General features: G+C 40.6%; 1 protein-coding gene and 1 long non-coding RNA gene across 3 annotated transcripts; one reads left to right on the top strand and one right to left on the bottom strand.

The window, feature by feature from the left end:
• Nucleotides 1-904: 904 nt before the first annotated feature.
• SLC39A6 (solute carrier family 39 member 6) lies at nt 905-15532 on the top strand. Of its 2 annotated transcripts, none has more exons than XM_035124572.2 (10): nt 905-1037; nt 4138-4743; nt 6423-6603; nt 6939-7108; nt 7723-7935; nt 8372-8468; nt 10542-10913; nt 12869-12949; nt 14141-14331; nt 14994-15532. In XM_035124572.2, exons 2-10 carry the CDS (start codon nt 4147-4149, stop codon nt 15144-15146), a joined length of 2055 nt encoding a protein of 684 aa, XP_034980463.1. In that variant the 5' UTR covers nt 905-1037; nt 4138-4146; the 3' UTR covers nt 15147-15532. The 2 variants fall into 2 exon arrangements, with proteins under 2 accessions (XP_034980463.1, XP_034980461.1); XM_035124570.2 differs by having other exon boundaries at nt 4138-4848.
• LOC118089746 (uncharacterized) lies at nt 8524-17804 on the bottom strand. Its single transcript, XR_004693180.2, has 3 exons — nt 17666-17804; nt 10012-10092; nt 8524-8597 (listed from the first exon to the last, which is right to left on the bottom strand). It is a non-coding gene; the product is annotated as an uncharacterized LOC118089746 (long non-coding RNA).
• Between the last annotated feature and the right edge of the window lie 1792 nt (nt 17805-19596).

Below are 19596 nucleotides of genomic sequence, written 5' to 3'. Positions count from 1 at the left end.
GAGTCTTGAGAAACCACTGAACTAAGGTTCCCAGGTTCCACGCTACAATGTCAGGCCAGCCCTGACAGTGAGACTGCTCTAGCTTAATTACTGCAACTGCCCTTCTAAATGGGTTGAGCCAATGGAAGAGTGCCAAAATGTTCGCTCTTTGTACCGGGCGCTGATGTCAAAGCAATATCAGCTGTGGAAGGGAAAGGACTGTCTTGTTCCTCTCAAAACTTTTCAGTTTGTTGTTCAGCGAAACGAAACATGAGGATTACACACCCTTTAAAATAAAAGGGAGTCAACCTGGAAAAGCCCAATAGGGTTGTCACGAGAATGAAAGCACACGATCCACAGGTGTGCATCTTGTAGCTCCGTCGAGGAAAAGGCATCTCGATAAAATTAAAAGATGCTCACACCTCCTGCTTATTGGAAGAAAATACTGCATTCAGCTTGGGAAATGCCTCAAAATTTCCCCTCGTTTAGGTTTTGTGTTGCGTTCTAATGTATTCCGTTATGGTCTTTCATTAACGTTTGTATACTTTTAGTTTTAGTTGAATAACTGAACAAGGAGCCCGAACAGAGCCAATTACTATTATCATTATGAAAAATATTAAATTTATACATTAACAGGTATTAGAGAAGGCGGTCGCCCTGACAACCAACACGCCCGCCTCCCCCCCCCCCCATTGGCATTTACACAGGCTTCCTTGGTCACGCATGTGCAAAGGGACCGTCGCCATCCTCAACCACGTGGGCGCCGGTGCAGACGCTTTTGTCTCGTTCCCTCCCGCCCCCCAGCTCCCAGCTCCGAGTAAGAAGGTCCGGGCCGAAGGGAGGCGTGCGGCAGGCCGCGCAAGTGCTCATTGGCTCTCGGTAGCCCTCGTGACAAGAAACCCCGCAACCTGATTCGCTGCCTCGGGGGAGGGGGGGCTCTTGCGCTTCTCTCATATTGCTCGAAAGGCCGGTTCGCTGTGATGCTCCTCACTTGGGAGGGAGGAAAATAGAAGGCAGCTCATGAGGGGCTGGCGAGAGGCTTCGCGGTAAGGTGTCCGGTAAGTGTGTCTGCCTGCGGAACCCCTTGCCCCCCCCCCCAACCGCCTCAGCGTTCTGTTTTCCTTGGCGACGAAACGGGAGGGCTCAGGCAAACCCCCCTCTCTTCGAGAGAAGGCGCATGCGCGTGAAGAGCGTCCGCCTCGCGCTCATTCGGAGTGGTGGTTGCGGTCAGTAACGGTCATCCTCTGACGTCGTCCGCCTTCCATCAGCGCCCCCCCCCTCTCCACACACAGGATCATAGCTTCCAAGTTCTCCCTTTTTTAAAGGGAAATTCCATTATGCTGAATAGGCTTCCTCGCGAGAAAAGGGAAAACTTGGCAGCTATGCACAGGATGGAGGGCAGGGGGCGGGTGGGAGTTGAGTATGGACGAACCTCCCTTGACAGAGGCAGTCTACCTCGGGATCCTATGGAGGCAAAGGAGACTGTATGCTGGCTGGGCGCTTATTGTGACACCCCTCCCCCTCCCCACCACCCCCACTTCACTGAGGCATCAGGCTGGACCAGTTGGCTTTAATTGGGCAAAGCAGTTCTTACGCAAAATATAAAGGGCGGCAGCATGATCTTTTTTACAGGTGTGTAGGAGAGGAATTCCTGCAGGTGCAGCTTCCTTCACCTCTGCGTCAAGCAAGCTGCTTGTCGAAACGGATTATTTGCTAGAGTCCTGTGCGGTCACACCTTGTGGGGGCCTAAGCACCATAATTCCTAAACTGTGACCCCCCCCCCCAATAAGTAGCCACAACCCACCCACAATGTTATCACCAACCTTCTGCTAAGGGGTAACCTGTCATGTCTGCTGCTCACCTGAGATCTAGATATAACAAGCTGTTGAAGCAGCAGGTGGAAAAGAGCTGGCACACCCATTGCCGGTGTTTAAGGGGAATTACCTATGTAATCAAGGACTTGCTGATCCTCTGAGCAGACTGCCATCCTCCCCGCTGTAATTCAGTATCTCATACTGTACTGAACTCAGTGGGATTGCAAAGTAAATGAACGTGAATTGGTCAGAAAGAGTCACAGGCTTGTGAGAATGCTGCAAGGCCATCGCGTTACCTGCACTGTGTGCTTTTTGTTCCATGTCGCAAGAAGCTGCCTCCCCTCTATTGCTCATTTTTGGGTCTGGTGACTATTAACCCCCTTTTAGAAAAACAAAAACAAAATAGGAGATACATATTTTAGTGGAGCAAATCCTATTGGTAAAGGAAAGTTTAAACAAAACCTTTGTCTACGAAACACAAATCCTCTGCTGTACAGAATGCAAAGATGCTTGCAAATACACAGTTTCTTAAAAAATTAGCTCCTTAAATGTATCATACCATTGATCAGAAGTTGGTTATATTGTATATTGCTCAAATAATACAGAATCCCAAGATTCTGTTACGTGTATTTTTATCCACTATGGTTATTAAGCTGTTAAAAAATATATGAACAAGGATGAACTCAAGAGAGAAATTTTCACCCACAAATCACAAGCTGTTGTCTGATTTTTATTTTTATTTTTGAATGGGTTTTCATTACACCTTACTCTTTATCAACAAGGAATAAGGGGAAGAGAGGGACACACAAAGAATACCAAACTCTTTATGTGAAGCCATAAGGCAGGGATGGAAAACTTTTGGCTATCCCATTCAGAGCTGGCCACTGGATATGCAAGCTGGGACTGATGGAAGGTGTACGGTAGTTCAGCAACATCTTTGCTTCTGCAATGTCTATCTTGAATCAAGTCTAGATGCAGACCTTGGCTTATGGCTTCAACACTGGGCCATTTTTTCAGTTCCACCACCTTGCCCCTGCCCACTGTATTATTTATCATCTAGTCTGATGAAGAGTTCTCAATAACTTGGAAGCGGCGCTCACCATTTTGTGACTTTTTGGTTCTCCCTGAAGATACATACCGTCGGATTTTGTGAAGAGAAATATTTGCATGTTCTCCATATAGTTTCTCCTTCACATCTACTAAACTACAACAGTGTTTTTCTACATGTCTAGACACAACTTAAATTAATGACATTTCCCCTCCTAGTGCAACATACTATGCTATTACTGGTGGTAATTTTTACCTGTAAAGCTCTTAATACCTTTGGTTGCGCCTTCTCCTGTATGACCCTCCTCCTTGCTGTTAAGGTAGGGCTGGAGAAGCAGGTTGTTGGTTGATACCACCTATAATCCCTGACCATGCTGGCTGGGGCTGATGGGAATTGGAGTCTGAACATTTGGAGGGCCAGAGATTCCCAACAACTACAATAAGTTCTGCTTCATCTTCTCACAAGGTTAAACTTCTGAGGTGGTTGAACAAAACTTGGCCTCTTGCATCGTAGAACCAAGACTTTAAAATTTCCTCCCTGAGTAGATGTCCACTTGAGCCTAAATCTTTTAAAGGCCTACTTGTTTAGACAACATTGAAGATTAATGGTGGCAAGTATATATCAGGGATGTCGAACAGGTCGATCAGGATCGACTGGTCGATCCCCGGGAGGTTTTGGTAGAACGCAGTAGATCGCTGGTTCCTCCATCCGGCCCCTGCTGCCGTCCTCTAAAAAAAGCTCAACAACTTATACCTGAAGGGTACCCAAGGGGTACATCACTGCCAGATTTTAATGGTGTGAGTAGATCGCAGTCTCTTGGAAGTTGGATATCCCTGTTATATATAATTTTGAGTGCTTCCTGGGGGGAAATGCAATGAAGTGGGGGGTGGACTCCAAAAGCAACACAGTGAGCAAATTGAGTGTGTTCAGTGGATGTGGAATGCTGGCTGACAGTTTGGGGATAGGAGAAACAGAAACATAGGAATGAGTTGAACGGAGTATCCTAGAACAGGGCATGGCAGCCTGTCAGGAATTCTAAATACTGTACATGTTGCAGGTTCCACTTCTAATCAAGTAATATTATTGTATTATAATATTAGAATAGAATAGAACATACAATATTACATACTATGTTATTAAGTAATGTTATATCAAGTAATGTTAATACTAAGAAAGAAAAAGTGTTTTAAATTAGAATGTCTGTGAAATATTTGTTTTATTTGCTCTGGAGTGAATTGCAGTATGGGATACACAAACAGTTTTCTTAACTGCTTTCTTTTGTCATTCTCGTTACAGGACTCTGCTATGGAGAATAAGCTTTATGTGACTTTTCTTTTCATATACTTGTTTTCTGAAGCTCGCCACCATGGCTTGGAATCAACCACTATTTCACATACTACGGAGAACCTTATACCTGAGAAGGCAGCTGGTATCAATGTTGATTTGGCCACGCTTATGCAGAGACATCACCTTCAGGAACTCTTCTCTCGTTATGGGGAGAACAATACGTTGACTATAGAAGGGTTTAGAAAACTTCTACGTAGTATGGGCATTGAGAAGGTGAAAAGAATTTCCCAAGATCATGAGCACCACCGCCACCACCATAATCATGTTACCCTCAGTACAAATTCTGAGAAAATAGGTTGCCCTAGTGACGAACCTGTCGGTGGAAGCAAAAATCATTTGAATAATTGGGCAAAGGATTTATCTAGCAAACAGAATACAGAACACCAGCAGGGCTCTGTGAATAGCAAGAGTACAACGGTTGCTATAGCTGCATCCACCTACACCACGACCACAGAAGGCAATCCTTTGATACAGCATTCAGAAACTGCAGAATTGAAGTCTACACGTATAGCCCTTGCCAGCCCTAATCCTAACATTGTTCTAGAAAGCAGCAATGTGAGTTCACTTGTAAATGGAAAAACAAATGAATCGCTTGTTTTCGTGAGGGAATCAGAAAGAGGAAGTTACATGTATTCGAAAATAAGAAAAATTTCACAAGAGGTACTTGGAGATTGTTTTTATTGAAAGGAAAGTTGTGATGTTTGGTAGCGTTGTATTCCTTATGAGTACTTTTTCGACCATCCCCTGCTGCATATTTTCTACATTGCTTTTCCACTTCATAGAATTGCTCTATAAGGTGCAAGAGCTATGAAATTGAAAAAAGGAGGCAGCTTGTGGATTTTAGTATAACTTCTGTTCAAGTCTAAGATTTGACTTGGTCTCAAAGAACCTTGCCAGAGGCATTTGGGTTGGGGCTGCTGAAAACCTTGGGGACAGGGAACTTCTAAGTTAACACTTTTTATTATCTACAGATTTATCTCCCCCCCCCCTTCAGAAAAGCAGAAAATGTTCTTCCCCTCCTGTTTGTAACCTTATAGCAATCTTGTGAGGTAGCTTAGTTAAGAAACATTGACAGGCTCCAGCTTTGTGGTTGATGGGTCTATTTGTTCCTAGAATTTTGCTATTCTACAGTATAGTGACTCTCAATAAAGTAGAATACATTTCTAAACAGGCATTCTATTATTTAAGTGTATTTGCCATTAGTGCATTTCTATTAGTGTACCAGCAATTGGGTCTCATGGGTGTGCTGGCAGTATGCTAATACCATATTCGAGTGGGCCAGGTCATATCTACTTTTGTAGCATCCATTTTTTGGAAAAAGGAGTAGGCAAGCTGTCTAATCGTTCAGACAGGATGGAAAGGTAGTGAATTTGATTGTAGCCTTGCAAATAACTAAACACGTTTTTCCAGGCCTCAACATTTTATTAGTCCAAAGTTCGTTTTAAAGTCATTTTTGACATATCTGCCACAAGGGGGGAACTTATTCTCTTCTACAATACTCTTCTCCACCTGATTGTATTGAAATAATTTTTATTCACTATCTGGTAAGTAAATATTTAAAAGCTTAGTTTAACTATATGCTCCTTTTTCAACTGATGTGGTTACCTTTAGTTGACATTAAATTTCAAGCCATGTTTTTAGAATTCTAATGATTTTAATTTTTGTCTTTATCATTAAAAACATTTTTGAATGACTGTCCACTGCTTATAAAAATTCCCTTCAGTAATCAAGTTGTCTGGATAATTTCTTAATTGGAATGCTATCAAATAAACCTATGTTATGAAACCCTTTGGCCTCTCTGTAGCTGGCCTATCAAAATAATTTCTACCTAACTCTTTCCTTTGTACTCAGTTCTTTAGAATTTTTGGTATAAAAATGTCAAACTTACATCTCCTTAGGTTGATAGAGGTGGCATGCACCTGTGCCATATTGTGCATTATTATTTTTTAAAAAACCCCACCTGTTTCAACAGCAGATTGCTGTGAGCTTTGGGTTTTTATATGGTGGCATGGGGAAATCAAATCAGAGAATTAGTTGCACATTTCTTTTGAATTTTTGCTTATAAATACATTTGTTACTACCCTATATATATGACAAATTCTGTTCAGATTTTTTGCTTTTTTTTGTATAGCGCTTGAATCTTTACAGTTAAGTTGAGAGGGAGAGATGGTTTAAAATTAATCTCCCAACGTTTATGTATGCATTTTCCTGAAATGCGCTTGTCTCTTTTATAGTGCTTCAATGCTTCAAAACTGATGCTTTCTCATGGAATAAGTACAAGAGTTCCATTGACAGCCACAGAATTTAGCTATATTTGCCCTGCTATCGTTAACCAGATTGATGGCAGATATTGTGTAATTCATGCAACAAGTGAAAAGACAGAAACTGCTCCAAAAACTTATTCATTGCAAGTAGGTACGTTTGTTGGTGAAGTCAAGCATTTCCTATTTAATCTCTTCTTTGATGCTGTACTTAAAGCAAAATATTGAACAATAATTTGTTTTGGATGATTCTGCTATCTTAAAGTCTTTGTGGTTTTGTTTTGAAGGGCAAGAAACCTCAAGCAAGGGACGCAATACCTGTTTTTATTTAGGTGAACTAGTGTTCACAATGCAGCATGCAATCTTTTGTGTTACATATAAATTATTCCTCCCACTGAGTGCTTAAGGAAATAAAACTTCCCTCCCTGACATAAGGTGGAAGAAATTGGTTATTCAAGAAAGCAAGCTGTTTGTTCTTCTTCTTTTCAGCTTGGATTGGTGGATTTATATCCATTTCTATCATCAGTTTCCTTTCGTTACTGGGTGTTATACTGGTCCCTCTTATGAATCGTGTATTTTTCAAGTTCCTTCTAAGTTTCCTTGTAGCATTAGCAGTTGGTACCCTAAGTGGAGACGCTCTTTTACATCTTCTTCCACATGTAAGTATCTTCTTTTTCATTGTATTTACTGGGCATGAGTCACTTTGGGACATAGTATTACTGTGGTACCTCTGGTTGCCAGCTCTGCTAACCCGGAAGTAGCTGCTCCTGGTTGCGAACTTTGCCCCAGAATGTGAACGGAAATTGTGCACCAGAGGCGCACGCAGCGGGAAACCTCATTTTATAACAAGAATACAAAGCTGAAAATGAATGAACTGCAGCTAAAATCTCAAGTTCATTTTTCAGATGGTCTAGTCCTCATCTGAAGACTGGGAAAAAAGCCATGCTTCCCCTGCCCACCCCTATAATATACTTAAGAGGGTCTCTTCTCCAGTCTTCAGAAAATGACTGAAAGTGGGGTGGCAGAAAAAGGTCCTCTTCCTTCCACTGTGCAGTTTTAATCTGAATTTTTAGGCTCAGAGTTCAGAAACTGCTAATGGAAATTCCCTGTTGTAAAACACGCCTAGAACAGTGGGAGTTTTGAACGCTGCCCCAGATACTCCTCCCAGACTTAGAAATAAACTGATGCTGGCAGACTCTTCCACTCCCCACATCTTGTTGTGTATGGAAAGGTGTCTGAAGTAATCCCCCCCTTCTTTCCTCCCAACTTTTAGTCTCATGGAAGTCATCATCATCATCATGAAAAGCCATTATTGGACCACAATAAAGACCACACTTTTAAGCATCTTGTTCTTCAAAGTGCAGAAGACAGTGCTAACTTGGATTCTACGTGGAAGGGCCTCACAGCCCTTGGTGGATTATATTTTATGTTTCTTGTTGAGCACCTGATCACACTAATTAAACAGTTTAAAGACAAGAAGAAAAAGGTAGAGAAATCATGTATTGAAAATTGAATTTAAGTTTTTCTTTGTCCAAATATTAAGGGATGGTTTACACAAAGCTTGAACATTATAAGCTGTCCTCGGTGAGGGAGCAGGAAGCACCTAGATGAATTGCAGCACTGTGGAGGGAGAGTAAAAAAATAAAATTGTATTGAAAGGGTTTAAAAGTTAATGGGATAAATAGTGAATCAGAATCAGAATTGGTTGAAATGTTTCATTTAGACTTGAAACTTTTAATAGTGAGCAAAATGGCTTGGGTTGCTTGTTGTGAATTTTATCACGTATGTGCAGTTTCTTTCCTGTATTTCAACTTCTGATTTTTTTTTTATCCATTTCATGTTTTTTATTGGTAATAGTCTGCGAGATATATAGTGTTCAAGATGTGTACCTAAAATGTTAATAACTTAGTGTATTTTTTCAGAAAAAAAATGAAGACGATGAAACAGAAATCAAGAAGCAACTATCTAAATATGACTCTCAGCTTTCAGCAAATGAAGAAAAAATAGACACAGATGATAGTAAGTTTTAATAAATGTTGTACCGCATTGTCATTCAAAATGTTACGTGCTCTTCTTTGTGGTTTCCATGCAGCCAAACTTGGTATCTGTGCCTCTGCAGAGCAATATCCGCAACTCAAGTAGAAGATGCTAGAAATAATAAATGGGATTATGATTTTTGTAATTTGCATCAGTATGTGACATAGCTATTCAGATGCCCCCTTGCAGCAAATAAATATTGGGGCATAACAGTAATATCTCATTTTGGGATTGAAATGAAATGTTGAATACAAATTTCCAAGGCTGAGAGGGGAGAGGCTCCCCTGATTCTGACAATAACCACATAATGTTCTGTTACTTAAATAATGCACAAGCTCCCCATATAAACTTATGTGAAGTAAAAAAACAAAACAAAAACCAGAGATAGACTAAATGTTGCTTCACTTTAGTCCTGTGCCATTTTCTACTCCAATGTGATTATATTCTATAGGGTGAAACCAATGAAGTCATACACTCCTACTGAGTGTATCCATTGAAATCAATGGATATGACTAACTTAAGTTCATTGTCATCAGTGGGTCTACTCTTGAGTATGACTTCATTGAATGCAATCCTTTGTTCTGTGGAAAGATTGAAACTGAGCATACAGCTGAAAAGTTATAGGCATTACTAGTATTCTTCAGGTGTCAGAATACATGTACTTTCTCTCAGTTTTCAGACTTTATTGAATAGTGGAGGTCAGAAAGCAGACCTGTTGAATTAGAGAAATTCTCAAAATTTGCTTATACCGTTTGGCCATCTAAGTATTGTGCATTTTTCTGCACATATAGCTAAAAGGTTATTATTGTTTCTGGTATTATGAACCACCCTTTTTTGCTACTTCTGATACTTCAGCATATTCATATAATCTAAGATGCTCTGGAAATGACTCCAAAAGTTGACATTAACCTATAGCTTATATCAACAGTATGAATATGCATTCTTAGAATTTGCCTATCGGTATCTAGTAGGGCTCACTATATGGAAGAGATCTTATTATCCAAGAACAATTTCTCATCGATACAATATTATGTTTATACTTGTACTAATCCATTATCCCATTGCATAGAATCATAATACTTCACTTTATCTGCTTTTCAAAGCAGGAAACAATAACAATTCACTTCTGACATGTAGCTGCTGCTTAAGATTTGAACAGTTTGTGGAATTGCTTATTTAAGTTACCGGTATCTATTAAAGCTGTTCTAACAGCCCAGTTTTCAAATGCTGTTATGCTTGGTTTTCTGCAAGATAGCACTTTCATACTGCCTTACCAGCATTATTTACCATTTATTTCTTAATTGTACGTTTTTATTTTTGTGCAAGTCTGAAATTTAGGAACCACTTTTTTGTGTGGTTAATATTGCGGCACTGAGTATTGCATCAGTTGACTCTTTAAATAGGAGCCTGGAATGGGGTGGGGGCGGAAGCAAATGGGTAAGCACTGGTTTCAAGTTTAAATGCATTTTTCATAGTGATAATTTTCTAGTATTCTTATAAAACCATGTATGGAGAAATTTCTCACCTAGCCCATTTACGGATTCATCCCATAGTAACTGAAATCCATTTCTGCAGTCATAAGCAGCACAACTTCCAGCCTTCAGATCTGTAGAAAAGGCAAGATGGCAGGTTGTACATTAGGGTTGCACATTTCTTTGAATTTCTTAATACAATCCTAAATATGTGAAGCATTGCAATAAGAAAATGCAGCTGGCAGAAGATGCTTATAAAAATGGATCTGAAATTAATGTGTTTCACCAAGTACATTACACCATCTCTCCCGAGACCCATGGTAATAGAAGTATCTAAAACTAGAATGGGTAATATGTGGCACTCCAGATATTTATGGATTCTCATCTCCTATCAGTCCCAACCTACATGACAAATGACCAGGAGAGAGAAGGCAGGTGACAGATTTCCCATCTCTGACATAAAATATTTTATGAGTAAGATATTCAAATAACGAAAATGTTGCAGTCGGCAAAAGTGTTCTGAATGCTGTGTTGCGCCTTTTTGTTTTGAGAATGTAATCTGCTTTTCCTGTGTTTCACAAAGGGCCAGAAGCTTACTTGGGGACACATTCACAAGAGCCTTCGAACTTCATCTCCCAGAAGCCAGTAGTACAAGAAGAAGAAGAAGTTATGATAGCTCACCATGAGCCTGCTGACCATGAATATGCATCCAGGGGGTGTAGAAATAAATGCCATTCACATTTACATGACACCCTAGGACAGTCGGATCATCTGAGTCATCATCACCATGATTACCATCATATTTTGCATCACCACCACCATCAGAACCATCATCCGCATAGCCATAGCCAGCGCTACTCACGTGAAGAACTGAAAGATGCTGGTATAGCTACTCTAGCCTGGATGGTAATTATGGGTGATGGACTACATAACTTCAGTGATGGCCTTGCAATTGGTTAGTGTATCTTGATGTTTTTTCTTGATTAGTTCCATATATATTGGTGGCCGATCCAACTCTTTTCTGTGCTGTTACCTCTTCATTTCTTGTATTAGTATAAAATTAGAAAGGCAGAAGCCTTGTTGTCTGTTGTTGCAGAAGCCAGCACTTCTTTTAACGGGCTTCAAAGGAGGGTAGATAATGGACATTAGGAGAAACTTCTTAACAGGAAGGGATCAATTACCTAGAGGTGTTGTGAAGTCTCCAGTACTAGAGGTCTTAGGCCAGGCTTCATCAGCCTCGGCCCTCCAGATGCTTTGAGACTACAATTCCCATCATCCCTGACCACTGGTTCTGCTAGCTAGGGATCATGGGAGTTGTAGTCCCAAAACATCTGGAGGGCTGAGGTTGAGGAAGCCTGTCTTAGGCAGTGACATTGAACCCCTAGAGGGTTGGACCAGATGGCTTAGAAGGCTCTTCTCATCTATGGTTATCTTGACTAGTCTCCTCAAAATCCTATCATGTGTGAAGCTCACAGTACATTCCCTAGCCAGTGGCGATATTCTGCAGATCCAAAGTGACTTAAGGTTTATAGTGAACTTATTCAATTGAACAAGGTTAAAAGTACATACCATTTTCTGATAATAGATTCTATAACAGCCATAGTTGAAAACTTTTTCGGTTTGAGGGCTACATGCCAGCAGTAGATGGAGCCAGGGGCAAAAGTGAGTAGAGCAACAGATGCTACTCTTAACTTAGTACCAGTGTTCGAAACTCCCATTGCATTAGTGCAAGTAGTTTCTGAGCTCTGGGTGCAGTACTGCACCCAAGATTTCAGATTAAAAGTGCAGAGTGGAAGGAAAGGAGGACATTGTTTTGCCTTCCCACTTCCAACAACTCTCTGAAGACCGGAGAAGAGACTCTCTTAAGAATATTAAGAGGGTGGGCAGGGGAAGTAACTAGACCATGTGAAAAATGAATATAGGATTTTAGCTGCATTTTCAGCTTTGGATTCTTGTTATAAAAAAGTGTGCCTAGACATTCCGTTGTTGCACCCATAACCTAGGTTTAAAGTGCCATTTAGCTCCTAGCTTTCATATCTTGGCTTCTAACACTGCTTTGTACAGCGGGCTACATTTCTGCTACACGAAAGGTACAGGCTTATACATACACATCTCTTCTTCTTCTTCTTTGGCGATCACTCATAGCCGAGTAAGATTGTCTTCCATAAACACAGTTTTAACAATGGGTCCGTAAGTGACTGTGGAGGCCAATTCTGGATCCACACGTCCTTCCACAGTGGGGACATTGGTTTCCAGGAGGGAGTTGATCACGGTGTGGATTTGCCAAGCGTGCCTTCCTCTTAGCATGTTTCTCCCTTGCGTCCTGAGATCGAGTTTCTTCAAAGCCCATGACACCTTTGGTAAAGGCTGTTCTCCAACTGGAGCACTCACAGGCCAGTGTTTCCCAATTGTCAGTGTTTATACTACGTTTTTAAAGATTTGCCTTGAGACAGTCTTTCAACCTCTTTTGTTGACCACCAGCATTACGCTTTCCATTTTTATGTTCGGAATAGAGTAGTTGCTTTGGAAGACGATCATCAGGCATCCGCACAACATGACCAGTCCAACGAAGTTGATGTTGAAGAATCATTGCTTCAACACTGGTGATCTTTTCTTCTTCCAGTACACTGATATTAGTTCAAGGATGCATTCCAGTCAGGCAAAAGCACTCAAGGGGACATGGCCTGAGGCAAGTCCAAAGGGTGAGATAGAGATGCTTGGAGGGAGCATGGGAGGAAAAATCAAGCTGATTTACTCCTCTCCCAGTTCTGCTGTTGCTATGCTACCCAGAGCCAAGTCATGGTTTGGCTTAGCAGTAGCGCAAACTAGGTCATCATATATTTATATGTGGATGTAACTGCATTCTTCAAGTGAAATTACTTCTCTTTAATTTTCTTTGTCTTCTCCTAGGGGCTGCTTTTACTGAAGGTTTATCTAGTGGTTTAAGTACTTCGGTTGCAGTCTTTTGTCATGAGCTGCCACATGAACTGGGTAAGAGGGAACTAATTTTAGTTACTGGGTATTGTTTCTATATATTTACATTTGATTGATTGATTGATTGATCACCGTCACAGTTAAATTGAGGTATTTCATAGTATGTGTGAATAACAGTAATATCCCATCCTCTCGGGCTCCTGTAGAATAGACTGCTCAAGGGAAGTGCGCTTTTTAAAAAGCATGACAGTCAACTAAAACGCGGCTATCTAATACTGCTTCGTTTCAAGCAAATGAATTCTATGTTGCTTCCAGACCAACAAAGGAAACAAAATGATTTGAATGATGCAAATACTTGCTTTACACACTGTTGGCAGTGCACTTAATACGACAATATGCATTGCTGAATGGGAGGTTTTCGACAATATATTGTCAATTTAATGCAAATTAGCTCGGCCTTTCTTGATGTTGTTTAACCCAATTACATTAAGTTGTATTGAAGCATAGTGAAGTGATACAAGTTTTCCACTGACTGAAAACATGGTCAATTCTAGCTATAAAGAGCCATTGTGAGGACTCTTGAATAGTGCTATTTCAGTTTAATGTAAACTTTATGAGCGTGTCCCAATACATTTCCAGTAGAGTGATGGAAAAAACAAATACATTTTAAGTGTGTATACATATGCATTTGATGCTTTTTAATTATGGTGCTGGAGGAGTCTCTTGAGAGTCCCATGGACTGCAAGAAGATCAAACCTAGCCATTCTTAAGGAAATCAGCCCTGGGTGCTCATTGGAAGGACAGATCCTGAAGCTGAGGCCCAAATACTTTGGCCACCTCATGAGAAGAGAAGACTCCCTGGAAAAGACCCTGATGCTGGGAAAGATTGAGGGTACAAGGAGAAGGGGACGAGATGGTTGGACAGTGTTCTCAAAGCTACCAAGATGAGTTTAACCAAACTGTGGGAGGCAGTGGAAGACAGGAGTGGCTGGCGTGCTCAGGTCCACAGGTCACAAAGAGCCGGACACGACTAAACGACTAAACAACCACAACATACGCAGGCTATTCATTGTGGCTGCTAAGATTGCTCGGCTCTCCTGTCCTCCAAAAGTTTTGACCACATTAAAAAACAAAAACAAACGAGATTTTAAGGCATAAAAATATTTCTTGGGAATCAGGGGAAATGAAGCAGTATGGTGGACTTTCAGTACGCTGACAAATGACCAAAAATGTTGTGTCTCTTGGCAGGAGATTTTGCTGTACTTCTCAAAGCTGGCATGACTGTCAAACAAGCTGTTCTTTATAACGCGCTTTCAGCTATGCTGGCCTATCTTGGAATGGCTACTGGGATACTCATTGGCCACTATGCAGACAATGTATCTATGTGGATCTTTGCACTTACGGCTGGGCTGTTTATGTACGTGGCCCTTGTTGATATGGTAAGTATATAAGTATCATTGGATATTGATAGCACTCTGGTATGAAATAGTTGCAGCAACAGAACTTTAATCAAAGAAGATGCCAGCATCTGAATTGCTGTACATAAGAGCCTTTCCTCATCAGGCAAAGGGTACATTTAGTTCACCATCCTAGCAGTAGCTACTTAAACTCAGCCTCAGAGAGCTACAGGTATGACATGAAGGAACATAGTCTGCTTGCTTCTATAGCTGACATAGCAGACTTCTCTCATTGCCCATAATAGCAAGCTTAAAACAGGTCCACTGAGAAACAAGAGGAAAACTATCAGCATGCTTGGGGAACCCCATGCTTTGCAGAAATACAGCAGCTCCCCCATTCAAACAGCTCAGTGAGGACTCAACATTCTCAGTGGACACCAGGAGCCATGGCATGTTGAAGGATAGGGTGGACTGGGGTAAAATGGCTTGTTTGAGCTTCATAGGATAGCATGGTTGTCTGGCTGGAACCCTGCACAAGAGCACTTAGGTTAGAAATTGGGGATACACTGCAGTATTTTATAGCTGCTCTCGTCTTCACAGAAGGGGAATTATTACCAACTTTAACAACTTAATGTCTCAGCATCAACATGTTCTTTCTATAGTATTCAGATTAATTTTGTTTATCTCTCTCCTTTTTAAATCAGGTGCCTGAAATGCTCCACAATGACGCTAGTGATCATGGATGTAGTCGCTGGGGGTATTTCCTGTTACAGAATGCTGGGGTTTTGTTAGGTTTTGGTATTATGCTACTTATCTCTGTGTTTGAACATAAAATTGTGTTCAGCATAAACTTGTAATTTTTATTATTTTTTACATTCCTGATACTGACATGGTATTGAAAACTAACTGTGGGCACTTTTTACCTCTTAATTGCCTCCTGATTAGGCCTTTTTAGTAGTGTTAACTGCTTGCATACATGGCAAGAATATAGTATGTAAAAAAGGTTAAATAAAGGTACCTTTACCAATATAGTATGTAGCACTATGGGGAAACTGGCATAATAAATAGCACACTTTGCCAAATATAGTCAAAGCTAAATCTGTATGGGAAGTGTTTTTTATTATTTTGAAAAGTTATTTAATATTGTAAGGATACCTAATAGCATGCAATGTGAGGTTTTGTCTTAGTCTTGTATATGTTAACAAAGTGAAAAGATTAAATATTTGGCTTACCATTAAAATTACATGCTCACTTGTGTTTATATTCACAAAATTATTAACACTACAGTAAAAAGTTGTGATATGTCCCACAAACAAATGCATGTAGTTTTAAAAATTGGAATGTGACAATATTTTCAAAAAGAGCTATGCAGTGTCTTTAAGTGAAAGTGTAAGCAGAAATATATAACCGGGGGGGGGGGGCGACAATTACCAGAGGTGGGTGCCTCACAATACAGTAATACCTCGGGTTACGAACGCGATCGCAGTTCGTAACCCGAATAGTTCGCAAACCGAACGCGATGGGCGCCGCCATTTTGCGCATGCGCAAATTGCGCGATCGCGCGCGGCGAAAACACTTCCGGGGTTGCGCAGTTCGTAACCCGAACTGTTCGCAAACCGAGGTGGTCGTAACCCGAGGTACGACTGTATTGGGAAGGTTATAAGGAATGAACTGCACAGACAAAAGAGCACAAGAAGTAGGGGGAGACTGTAGAATTCTGCTCTGAACTGTATTGTGTACACACTTAATAGTTCTAAGTTTAGTAGTGCATGGGGCAAAGTGAATAGTTGAATCGGAACTGTTTTTTTCACACCATACGTATGCTTAAAATAGAAACTGGTGATGGAAAGAACATCTTTCACTTCCTAGAGAACTGGATTCTTAAGAGCTTGGTGGTATGAAAAGCATGTGTGCAACAGAGGATTGTCACAGGCCTAAATCAGCTGCTAAGACACATGACACAGTTTGGATAGAGTAGCAGTTAGCCTAATTCTACAATACTAACTTTTGCTATTTATTTTACCAGGCTAGCTTACCTTTATTTGTGCTTCAGACGAGAAGCTCCTTAAAATGTATTTTGCTGCTGGCCCAACCTTGCTCATAAAGTCCCATATGATCTAGGTTGATAGATCATATCAACTTAGGTTGATAGCTCAGTCAGTAGAGCATGAGACTCTTAATCATGGGTTCAAGCCCCACATTAGGCAAAAGATTCCTGCATTGCAGGGGGTTGGACTAAATGGCCCTTGTGGTTCCTTCCAACTCTATGATTAAATTAATTTAAATATACTTTTTGCTGATCTCAATTTTCAGAGAATTCTAGAGTAGGACTAGATGATCTTTTCCAACTCTTTGCTCAGTGCAGAATGCAGGATGCAGTTGAGGTATCCCTTGCATGTTCAACCTGTGCTTAAACACCTGGCCAAACAGAGCTCATCGCCTCCTGAGGCAGTCTATTCCATTGTTAAATGGCTCTTATGTATATGTTTCTCCTAAAGGTAAGGCGAAAACTGCTTCTCACCAGTTTGCAGGCATTAGTTTCAGACCCGGAGCAGCAGTTTCACAAGATGTAGATTTCATTGGTATTATAGAACAGGCCTGTTACTTCTGCAGAGCACGGTTACTTTCAGGCTTTCTCTGCAGGCAGAGCAGTTAGACTGATAAAGCGGGGAGGGTGTCAAGGGCATATTCAATATAGATGTTATGGTCTTTGGTCTCTTAAAAAAGTTACAGCTATTGAGCAGTAGTCTCAAATATCAATATTTTAGCCTTTTCTCTTGTAAAAATGAGTTCACAGTCCTTTATCCATCTCAAAAAAGTATTTGCTGCACAAAACACTGATTTTATGTGTGTATGTAAGGCTGATAAAAACATTTTTGAGATTATATTGGTGGATGTAGATACAGGAATTCTTTGTTCAAGTCCAGTACAATCCTTTCTACTGAACTGGATACCATCTAAAATTAAATGGATTGAAGCATTTCTTTGAAGAAATAAGCACAATAATAGCTTTTGCAATAGTTTTTATAAGGTAAATTATTGTTTTGGTCTAGAAAAGAGTAGTGTCTCCTCCTACATCTTAGGCTATAATCTCTTTCCTGGCTATGGCTCCTGTGTGTTGAAACAGGTGAGCTCCACCCCACTATGATTGATGTTTTGTCAAATAGTTTTCTGTTCAAAATAATGAAACTGGTGTATATCTATAGAACTAGTAGCCTGCCTTCATTAATCTAACAGCTGCTATTTAAATCCACCTCTACCATACTGGCTAGCAATTTGCACATGTAGTGCTGCTTGTTTCAGTCAAGTTTTGGGGTACTACGGTAACTTGTGTGGTGGCAGGAAGAGTAAAAAATAAAAGTTGCACAGCACTTACCTTACGAGTAAACAGAAAAGTTGCACAGTACTTCCTATCTAAATAACAGCACATCCAACATTGGGAACATCATAAAGAAGGGGTATGATGGATTTGAGGAAGGGATTTTTTCCTAACTGGCAGACTCCTTTTGCATAAGAATCTCCTTCCTGCCTCCTTAAAAAAAAAGAAAATAAAGTCTGATGGGATGTTCATTCTGTCTGGAACATCCTTAGTTCATTCTGTCTGAAACATCCTATCAAAGTTACACAACCCTTCAGACCAGCTCTTGGGCAGGGATAGAAACCTAAGAGGATATTTTGATTTAATTTCCCAAAGCAAAAAGGGGACCCAGAACTTTGAGAACCTTGTGAAACAGTTGATTACACAAGAATGCATCTTAAGCATGTCCTACCTATGGAGATTTTAGGACGAAATTCCAGGGAAATGCCCTTTAAAGCCAAATGTCAAAGTAGAAATATTTTTATTGCTGAGGGGGAAGTCATCTAACTTGGCTAGTAACATGTTGCCTGCTTGAGAAAAGATGGGTTTCAGAGTTTCTTGCAGAAGAGCTGTGCTGAGACACTACATCTTTGCAAGGTTTTTAGAAAAGAAAATACATAACTGCCTAGTGTTGTGTGATTATAATTAACCCTCAGTGTGCATACCACTAAAATACACGAGCATTTTCCTTATGCATGCCTACATATTTTATTGCTTAGAGTCACATCTTGTCACATCTAGAACCCTATCCTCAGAACTGGAAATTTGACAACACTGATTCAGAAGAGAAAGAAGCTTCACACAAGAGGCATCATTAACTCCAATATGTCATACTTTCAGGCACAAATGCTTCGCGTAGATTCGCCCCAATGAGGTAAGTAATAAGTTAATAAATAAGAATGCCATGCTGGATGCTTCTGGCATCACCACCCTGCTTTGTGGTTAGAAGCTGGTGAATATTTTACTTACTGAAGCTGAATGTTAAGTTATTGGTCTGAGCTCTTAATTCCATGAAAGATTTTTTTAAAGTTTTTGCTGAAACAACTAGCTGCTCCTTATTTTTAAGCATGAAGTCCCATTCTAGAGCCACGGAACATCTGTGCTCAGAGATTTGCAACTTGCCCATGAATCAGGAAAGTGTAGAGAAGCCTCCCAGAAGCTGCTGCTGCTCATAATTTTTTTTGGAACTACAATTCCCATAATCACTGAAAAGTCCATGGGACAACTGATGGGATTCGTAATCAGAATATCTGGAGGACCCCAGCTTGGGGAAGGATATGGGATATCCTTGCACATTCTTAGCAGGGGCACTTCAGTGAGAAACCCAGACTAATAGCTACTTCTGTGCACATTTGCTGAGAAGTGAATTTCACTGTCAGTGCAGACTATACCATGCAGCAGACTTTAAAATTAAAGGAAAATATAATCTTGGTCATAGAATTGTAGAGTTGGAAGTGATATTGAGTGTCATCTAGTCCAACCCCCTGCAATACAAGAATCTCCAATAAAGCATACATGGTGGGTGGCTATCCAACCTCTGCATGTGATACTACTTTGTGGAAAGTTACTAGAATCTGGGAAAATTTATGGTTAAACCAGTGGCAGACCTACATTTTGGGGGCCTTGAAGCTTGAATTGTCATGGGGGCCCCTTCACAGCCAGCAATGAGGTCTAGGTAACCACAGTTACCTTCTTCAATGGGGTTATGTTCCAGAACATAACCATGCCTTTGCAACATCTGTGCTACTGACTCTCAAGCGTTGGGATTGTTGGAAATATATACAGTACAACATAGATCAAGTTGAGTTGTGCGACTCAAATTGAGTCTACGCGACCGAAAACGTTTAAGCAATGTGGACTAGAGTCGCTTCTGGGGGGTCTCCCGCTGCAATTAGAGGCCCTGAAACTTAAGCTTCATTAGTTTTCATAGTGGATCCGCCCCTGGTTTA

The sequence above is a fragment of the Zootoca vivipara genome, chromosome 8, assembly GCF_963506605.1.
Source record: "Zootoca vivipara chromosome 8, rZooViv1.1, whole genome shotgun sequence".
Classification (NCBI taxonomy): Eukaryota; Metazoa; Chordata; class Lepidosauria; order Squamata; family Lacertidae; genus Zootoca; species Zootoca vivipara.
Note: the sequence above shows the minus strand (reverse complement) of the source record. Positions and strands in the feature narration are given on the sequence as shown.